We start from the raw sequence: 10049 nt of genomic DNA on the forward strand, positions 1-10049 counted from the left end.
TTATTTTCTTTGAATTTACTTTTTTTAAACAATGCAGTTTTAAAGTATTTCCATCTAGTACATTGAAATGAAATTCAAGCTATATAATGGCCAAACATTTCATTTAAAAAAAAATAAAGTTATCAGACAAGTTACATATTATCACATAAATTTAAAATAAAACAGCTGTAGTTTTTTTTTTTTTTTTTCTTTTTTGCTTTTTACTTTTCAGCCAGTGGAGATGGTGTTGTTGGACATAGACTTTCTGATGTAAATAAATACCTTAATTATTATAAAACTTATTTTCATGAGTTATTTCCATTTGCAGTATCTATCTGACTTTCTACTCATAATATGTTAAAATTATGCCAGAGAGATATTTTCTGGATGCACTGATTTAGCTTCAACAATAAAATTATTGTTGCTTGTTCCGATTAGTGGTAGAGCTCATTGACTCTGTTCCTTCTTTTTCTTATTGAAATGATCCTGTTTAAAAGCTTGGTGAGCCACATTTTCTTCTAACACAAGTATTAAAAATGACCTACTGTCACTTGATCATAGTTGTTTCTCATGCACATATCTATTGACTCAAACTGACAACAATATGTACACTTCAAAAATCACTTTTTTATTAGTCTAAATAAAAAATTGCATTACAAATTTATATTCAACATATTAGGAAAAATTGGACTTCAATATATAAAGAGACAGAATCTTTCCTTTCTGCCCAGAGATAAAAAGGCAAACATATTTACACTTGTGTAATCTTACACTCATGTATCATTTGGTGAAAAAAATGTATTGAGGCGTACAATAATAGTGATGTTAAAATCTTTCTCTTTACAATCTATCCACATCTCTCTCCTTTTTTGGTATAACAAAATGCATTTAATATTATAAATGAAAATCATCTTATATCTAAGCATTGTCATAGCGAAGAGAGTGCCTTTTCTTTTGTGTAGAGAAATTGACCACTGCATTTGACTGTAGAAGTCGGGATGGGCCTACAAGTAGGGAAAAGATGATTTTGTTATTTCCTGTACTGCAGATATAAATGGCATTATTGGTGTTCCAACTTACAATTGTATTCTTTGCGTCTCAAATACTTTGATGCCCCCAAAGTTAATTATTAAGTCCATCTATGAGGGATTTACTTTAAATCATTATCAGCAAATACTTTGACTTCAGTTTCCAAAAGTAGACAGATCTAGCATTTAAACTTGACACATATTATCTGTGTGATCATGGGTACGTTAACCTCCTTATACCTAAGTTTCTTTATCTATAAAATTAGATAAATAATAGGTCTTTTTAAAGGAGTTATTAGAATGATTAATGTAAAAAATGAATACATAGTACTTTACAGTGTACCCAGAATTTTGCTGTTCATAAATAAATGTTTGCAAATAATCACAATGCCATTTATTTAACATCTTACAGTTCTAGAACTTACTTTATTTTGGCAAAATCTTTTTGTGTTGTTAGGTGAAGTCGAGGTCAGGAAGTCTAAGTGTTTTGCCCAGTAATATAAAATAGGTACTTTTTTGGAGCAGATCAGTTCTACTTATTTCAGGTCTATGTTCGTTTTACCATGCCAGAATGAGAAAGAGATGGCAACTATTTCCAAATGAAAATATGGATTAACATTTGAAGGCAAAAGTTCCAGGCGACAGAATGGGGAAAATGATATAAGATAAAAAAAACTTAAGCTCTGAACCATAATACCTGGATTTTAGTTTGGGTTCTTCCACTTACAAGCTACTTGACCACAGGCTGGTCAGTTTTGTTATTTATAAATCGGATTTAATTACACTCATTCTGCATTTCTCACAGGTATGGCTGAGGTATAGTGTTAGAGAACATGCTATTCTGTTACTCGCCAAAGCATGTTCTTATTCCTTCCTGTCAGCTTTTAGGGGTCCTCTTACTTATAGAAAATGTCTGTATTAAAGGGTTGGAGTATTGTACACAGACCTGTGTATTTCACAACTGGAATACTTAACCACTTTACAGAACTGTTTCAATTTAGGTAAATTTGTAAATATAGAAGAACTCTTACCTCTCTAGCCCCTAAAATAAATATAGAGTAATGCCTAGTTTAAGGAAAAACAACAGATAGTTATATAAGTCAATTTTATGTAAATCAATATCCTTTTTTTTTTTTTTTTTTTTTTTTTTTTTTTTTTCTTTTGAGACAGTCTTGCTCTATTGCCAGACTGAAGTACAGTGGTGTGATCTCGGCTCACTGCAATCTCTGTCTCCTCAGTTCAAGCAATTCTCTTGCCTCAGCCTCCCGAGTAGCTGGGATTACAGGCACCTGCCACCATGTCTGGCTAATTTTTGTATTTTTAGTAGAGACGAGGTTTCACCATGTTGGCCAGGATGGTCTCAATCTCCTGACATCGTGATCCATCTGCCCCAGCCTCCCAAAGTGCTGGGATTGCAGGTGTGAGCCACCGCGCCCGGCCTCAATCAATGTACTTTTTAAAGGACCTTATTTATTACAATCGCTCAGTAGTACTTTAGTGAGCTACAAGAGGTAATTAATTTTCCGAAGGTGACACTCAACACTGCCAAGGAGCTCCCTAGACAGTGGGGACTTTGGCTCATATAAACAATCAGCATTAATCCCTGAATTAAAAACTATGTTTCAAGCAAAAAATTCCTTTTTACTTAGCACACATGTGCATCTATATACATTAAATGTGGAATGTGAGGGATGTAGAGCATGAAATTAATGGCATACATTCATTACTCTTTTTGTTATTTGCATGGTGTTCAAACAAACATTTGTAGGGAGACATAAGATTGTTACAAATTATGACCTTTTTAGTTTGTTTATAATTCTTCAATGCCAAAAGGAAAGTATTCACACCTTTATATTGCCCTCTTGCTCACAAGGAAGAAATCTATTCCATATATGTGTATATAAGTATATGTCAAGAGGAAAGGATCTGTGTAATTAAATGATTTTAATTGAGAACTAATAATTTTGTCCTAGTTTCAACCTATTGTATGACTGTTGATACATCAGTAGAAATTCTTAGTTTTATTTTTGTGCTTTAAAATTAAAGGAATATGAAACTGTCATTTCAAGTGTTCAATTATGAAAACCTTTTTATTTTTGTGCAATTACATTTATAATAATCAAAATGTACTATCTCTTATTGCATTTTTAATTCTGCCTTTCCCCCTTGAATGTAAATTTTGAGGAGTAATTTCTTTTGTGAGTGCCATAATGTGTTTGTGTTTTCCCCCACTTTTGTTTTGTTCTTTTTAGGTTTAGGTTTAGCCTTCAACCTGCAACCCGCCTTAACAATAATTGGCAAATACTTCTATAGGAAGCGACCCATGGCAAATGGATTGGCCATGGCAGGAAGTCCTGTTTTCTTAAGTTCATTGGCTCCTTTCAATCAGTACCTTTTTAATACTTTTGGCTGGAAAGGAAGTTTCCTGATTTTGGGAAGTCTACTTTTGAATGCCTGTGTGGCTGGGTCCCTCATGAGACCCCTTGGACCCAGTCAAACCACTTCTAAGTCTAAAAATAAGACTGTCACAACAGAAGACGATTCAGGCCAGAAGAAAATCAAACCGAAGAAATCAACTTGGGAAAAAGTTAATAAGTATTTAGATTTCTCCCTTTTTAAGCATAGAGGATTTCTGATATATCTGTCTGGAAATGTCATTATGTTCCTAGGTTTTTTTGCCCCCATTATATTCTTGGCTCCATATGCTAAAGACCAGGGAATTGATGAGTACTCGGCAGCTTTTCTGCTATCTATTATGGCTTTCGTTGATATGTTTGCTAGGCCTTCTGTAGGATTAATTGCAAACTCCAAACATATTCGACCTCGAATTCAGTACTTCTTCAGTTTTGCAATCATGTTCAATGGAGTGTGTCATCTCTTGTGCCCGCTGGCACAGGACTACACAAGCCTGGTATTATATGCTATATTTTTTGGCCTTGGATTTGGGAGTGTTAGCAGTGTTCTCTTTGAAACTCTCATGGACCTCGTGGGTGCACCAAGATTTTCCAGTGCCGTCGGACTTGTCACAGTTGTGGAGTGTGGCCCAGTTCTTCTTGGCCCTCCTCTTGCTGGTAAGAACATTTTTCATCAAGAAAAATATAAAGCATAAAATTAATAACCATTAACTGAGACTTTATATACAGATTTTTTTTTTTTTTTTTCTCGAGACGGAGTCTCTCTCTGTTGCCCGGGCTGGAGTGCAGTGGCGCGATCTGGGCTCACTGCAAGCTCCGCCTTCCAGGTTCCCGCCATTCTCCTGCCTCACCCTCCCAAGTAGCTGGGACTACAGGCGTCCGCCACCATGCCCAGTTAATTTTTTTTTTTTTTTTTTTGTATTTTTAGTAGAGATGGGGTTTCACCGTGTTAGCCAGGATGGTCTCGATCTCCTGACCTTGTGATCTGCCCACCTCGGCCTCCCAAAGTGCTGGGATTACAGGCTTGAGCCACCGCGCCTGGCTATATACAGATTTTTAAATGTGTTTTATAATACTAATAGCCTGAAAGAATATGGGCAGGCTAATTTTAGGTTTTACTATAAACTTAAAAATTTCATAATTAGTCAATTTTAGACCTAAATTTATTTCAGAACCTGGACCTATGAACTTAAGAACTTATGTTAGACTGATAATTAGCATCATAATCTTCAGGATTTTTATCTACTTCAGTTGTTTTGGTCTCTTAAAAATATATCAGAAAAAAATGCTATTTTATCTTTATCATTGGTGAACAATTTCTTAACTGTTTATATTGAAATGAGCCAAAAATGTAAAATATTCTCTATAAAGGTCAGAATCTATTTTTTAATAGAGTACATTAGATATATTAATTTGAAATTTGTTACATGCTGAGAAAATACATTTATAATATCACTGATAGGAATATATTCATGTATATATTACATATAGAGAAAGACAGGGATGACTGAAAATTTATTCAGAGGTTTTTTGGGTGCCACTTATGTTCCATGTTTATAAATTGGAAAGATTACCTTCAGATTTTAAAATCTGAAATATTTTCAAAATGCCAATAAAAGTGTCTATGCTAAATTATTCAGTAAAAAGATGCAGTACATGTTTAGGGCATGACCAAAGAGTACCCTCACAAATTGAGAAGCTGGTCTGATATTTAAGAGAGAGAGAGAAATAGATAAAATAGTCATCACAGAAGCATTAGAGTTTTGTTAGAATTGCTTGTGGTTATTTTATAGTTTCCTTCTGAATTACAGTGGTGAATGCTTTAAGGAATAAATTATGCCCTCTGAACTTCTGGTTTAAAGACATGTATAAGAGCATTTTGAAGTTAAAACTTCGTTTCGTCTTAGACTTTAAATGTTATAAATATTACGTTCTGTTTGTGCACCAGCCTTTGCCAGCAACCACTGTATATTGTTTTGGTTAATACTTGACTTAGACTCTTGGCCTGCTCTCTCATGGTCAGAGTCACTGCCAGGCTAAATGTAAATTTTTCCATTATTTAGTCAGTTTTTAAACTGTTTTCTACATGACATCAAGGAACCATTCTGAAAGTGTAAAAATTCATGTTTAATTTGTTAATTTTAATGACATCATTGACTTTTTGATGGTAGTTGGTATATCTCTCAATGTAAATATACCATGACATCAAAACAATTGTCAATAAAGAGTGAAAGCCAGTAGGTCTTATTATTTATCAGGCAGTTGATTTTGTTACATAAGATAAGCACGACTGGTCCTTCTTTTCATATAGTATTAGTTTGATCAAATGAGTTTTAGAGCCTATTCATGATCCACACAATTCTTAGTGTTAACAGAGAAGTCACCATGCATGAGGGGATGAAAAAAGAATCAAGTCCAAATACATTGTGGGGATAGACTCTAAGAATTAAAATAAAGGAATCTTATGTGGCCACTCCCACCTGAGCAGATAATGTGCATTAATATTTTTAAAAAACAGTTTCAATATTTTTGAATGCTTATTGCATTAACATTGCCAAACCGTGTGCCACTGGTAGCAAATGGCAGTAATTGATTTTAGACCTATTGTTGAAACTCTCAGACTGTAGCCATTATATATCCATTTTTTCATTCCATATCTGCCATCTGCTACCCTTAATATTTCTTGACTTTTTTTTTTATTATACTTTAAGTTCTAGGGTACATGTGCATAATGTGCAGGTTTGTTACATATGTATACTTGTGCCATGTTGGTGTGCTGCACCCATCAACTTGTCTTGACTTTTAGATTGACTTCTCCTCTATAGTATTTGATTATTGCTAGAACTGCCTGGCCCATAGTAGGCACTGAGTTAATATTTTTGAATGATTGAATATTATTGCTGTTATTTCTGACATAGTTGCAGCATAGCAATGAAAAGTAGGGAGTGTGTGGTTTCTATTTCATATTTGTTTTTTTCAGACTATACTTTCACTGCTCCTCTCAGAAAGAATTGAAGCTTTAGTTCTGGAAAGCATATCTGGTTTCTTGATGACGCTAAAAAATTCTTAAAACATTTAGAAAGTATGCTGATGTGGCAGCCCAAAGTGGTGTTCACTCTGATGGGCCATGGATCTAATGCTTTTATATTTAGAAGTATAACAATCATTGTAGAAATAGAAATATTTGACTCAAGTTAGGAAGGAAAATTAAAATTATGCAATTTTTGTTATGTTTATGAATATATCATGCTTACTTAAAACCATTCTACCATCTACCTGATTAAAACAGAAAATTTTGTTCAAATAGGTAATATATTGCAAGTAGACAAAGTTAATGTTGAGCCACTGACTAGATTCTAGGGAGAATGTTATGGATTCTGACTAAACAGACTGGTTTGAAAGTTGTATATCAGAGTCACTTGGAATACATATGCTAATTTATGTAGATTTGTATACACTAAATTTTGCTGTTAATAATTACTAAGAATTAGATGCCTGCATAAGCAAGAGACAAAACTAAATATAAGCTGACAAAATTTTAAAAGTCAGTAAACGTCTAGATTAAATGGCACCAGGTTAAATTTTAAATGGTCTCAATAATCAAATGGAACAAGTAGTATTTTACTGATTAGTTTGCCCTTAATAATTTAGACTCAGATAAAGTAAGAAACTGGGATTAGCTCAAATAGTGTTACACTTAACCAACAGGTTAGGTGAAGCCATTCTGCAGAGTAGTTAGTCCAGACAGACTTCAATTAAGAGTCTAGATTCTACCACTAACGAGCTACGTAACCATGCCCAGATTACTTCACAGTACTCCTTGTAAGGATAGAGTGAGATATTACAGATAAAATTCTTAGGCTAGTATGGAGCATAGAGAAAACACTTAGTAAATATTAGACACTGTTAGGAACCATGTAAAAGTCTTTGGGTTTCTCCTAAAGAAAGTAATTTTTCTCTGTTGAAGAGAAAAGGAAGCATGGAAAAGGTGAAGCAATCCTAACATGTGTACTGTAAATAGAGATATCTGTATTTACATGTATGGATATAAAAATATACCTCACTCTTATATGTATTAATATATACACACAAAAAATATATACCTAACTTGTCTTGTTTGTATATCTTAGTGGGAGAAATAATTTTTAGTAAATTTAATGTACTGGTAATATAATACTGTGTCTCTGCATACCTTTACTAAGCATATATAGAAGTCATAATCTAGATTTTTTTATTTTTAAAGTCTTATTTGATATTAATTTAAATAAGAGGAATATACTTTGAAGAATAATTTATTTGAAATTTTTATCATTATATGAATGTTTTATGATGCCAACTTAAAAAGATGCTCTTTGTCTTCTAGGTAAATTGGTGGATATAACTGGAGATTATAAATACATGTACATGGCCTGTGGGGCTATTGTGGTAGCAGCAAGCGTGTGGCTGCTCATTGGCAATGCTATCAACTATAGATTGCTTGCAAAGGAAAGGAGGGAGCAAAGTGCAAGAAAGACAACCAGAGAATCGGAACGCTTGAGCAAATCTAAACATTCGGAAGATGTTAATGTCAAAGTTTCAAATCCACCGAGTGTAACCTCAGAAAGAGAAACTAATATTTAACAAGAATCACATCTCTGATTTCAGTGTTTATTGCTTTCCCTAGCAGTTTGTTTTTCATTTTGTTTTTTTAAAGTATTGGAAAAGTTTTTAGCTGAAATAAGGAGTCACAATTAAGGATGGAGATGATATTTTCCTCAATGGCAAATTTTAAATTAGTTTTAAAACTTATTTGGGTAAATTTTGAGATTATGCATAGAAAGAATCCATGCTACAGGTTTATTTCCATACCTGACTCTGGATGTGGTGGTGAAAATACTAATTTTAAAGTCTCCCAGTGACTTTCGGTCTTGGTTATGTGGAAAGTTCTGAATTTCAAACCCCTAGTTTAAGTAGGTAGAAGGAGGATGCCTAATCCTACAAAGTGATCCTTAATACATTTCATTTTTTTGCTTGATATTAATGTATGAGATAGAGATGAGAGACAATTAATTATCTCCTCTTACACACAAACACACATACTCCCACATGCTTACCCACATGTACACAGAGTGTCTGGAGAATAAAAAACAAATTAAAAAGAAGCGATAATTTATTTTTAAGGTAAAAAATCCATGAAGACAAAAGAAACATATGTCTGTGTGCTACTTTACAATGTTAGTTTTAAAGATAAGCACATGGGTAAAAATGAGGGTGATCCTTATTCAAAAATATATCTGACTGCTATAAAAATATTTGCATATATAAATTTGACAAAGAAAAGAAAATCAATGTTAAACCATTAAATCTGAGCACTGTTAGACTTGATTAATCCATGAGCATGATTTTTTTTTTGAGTAGGGGGCATTAGTACCTGGTGCTAGACAATAAAACCCTCAAATACTTTTTAGAATTCTTACCTAACATGTAAAAGTCTGCACGACTCTTAACAATGAACCACATCCATTGATTTTACAAGGATTTTAGTTCGTAATCCAGAAAGTAATAATCAGGGATTTAATTTTAAATAGCACTCAATCCAGATTCGCTGTTATACTGAAATATCAAAGTAAAATCCTAGTTGGCAGAATTGTAAGTAGACCGAATTCTAATTTTTCCCAACACATAGTAGTAATTGGAGGTTAGTGTTATGAATACTTCATCTGACTACAACTAAGGGTGAGAGGTGGTTTTAATGAACTCTCTAAGCTGTCTCAGCTCCCTCCCTTCCACAAAATGCAAGAGTAAAAGCAAACCACAAACAGGCCTTGTGCTCAACCACTGGAAATGTCTCCTAGGATAAGAATGGCAGTACTTCCTGCTGCCTTTGGACATAACTAAGCCAGGAAACGTAAAAAGCCTTCTAGAAAGAGAGGCACTGTATGACTTGCAATTGTATGTATAGTTTATAACCTGATAGCAAAAAGCTTGAAATATTGCAGCCCAGGTTAATTCAGCACTTTCCCATTTTCGTAACTATGTGAAAACATCTGGGAACCTGAATCACTCCTGAATACAGAGGCATATTCTTTTTAAACTATAAATACCATTTTGACTGAGAAAGTACTTTTAAACAAGAAAGAAATTGTACAGTATGACTAAAGCTATAAATATATTTGCATCTATAAATCTGAAGTTTAACATTATGATTAATTTAAAAAGTATTTAGTGCTTGACTATTAAAGCAGTGTCATGTCACTCCTAAGATGTCAAAGCAAATTAGACATTCATTTTTTTTATTGTAATAAAGGCAGGTGCTATTTTTTTTCTGGTAAGATTGCACCTGGATACCAGGCTTTTGTAATAGTTAACATTAAAGATTTGATTCATAAAGTTAATTCACTGCTTAAGCATGTGGCTCATATTTAGGAAGCTATATACAATTCAGTTTTTCATTTAACATTTGCTCTTTTGCATATGAAGAGATACTTGTATTTTTCAAATGTTAAGTAAAACAAGATGTGCCAATATCATAGGTAAATAAATTAGGAAAAAATGTGGGACTTTACGGCTGTTTTTAATTTAGTTTCACCCAATCTTGATTCTTGAATTAGCTATGTTTATATTTTTAGTTCTTTTTTATTCAACTCGG

At 33.3% G+C, this 10049-nt stretch overlaps 1 protein-coding gene across 10 annotated transcripts in view; it reads left to right on the forward strand.

Moving 5' to 3' along the window:
• Positions 1 to 9792, forward strand: part of SLC16A7 (solute carrier family 16 member 7) — a 180520-nt gene extending 170728 nt beyond the window's left edge. For all 10 annotated transcript variants that reach the window (XM_077953197.1, XM_077953199.1, XM_028829683.2 and 7 more), the window contains 2 exons: positions 3260 to 4078; positions 7785 to 9792. In XM_077953197.1, the coding sequence (XP_077809323.1) occupies positions 3260 to 4078; positions 7785 to 8041 (1076 nt within the window). In that variant the 3' untranslated portion in view covers positions 8042 to 9792. The remainder of the gene's footprint in view (positions 1 to 3259; positions 4079 to 7784) is intronic.
• Positions 9793 to 10049: the final 257 nt, after the last annotated feature.

Source organism: Macaca mulatta, chromosome 11, assembly GCF_049350105.2.
Source record: "Macaca mulatta isolate MMU2019108-1 chromosome 11, T2T-MMU8v2.0, whole genome shotgun sequence".
Taxonomy (NCBI): domain Eukaryota; kingdom Metazoa; phylum Chordata; class Mammalia; order Primates; family Cercopithecidae; genus Macaca; species Macaca mulatta.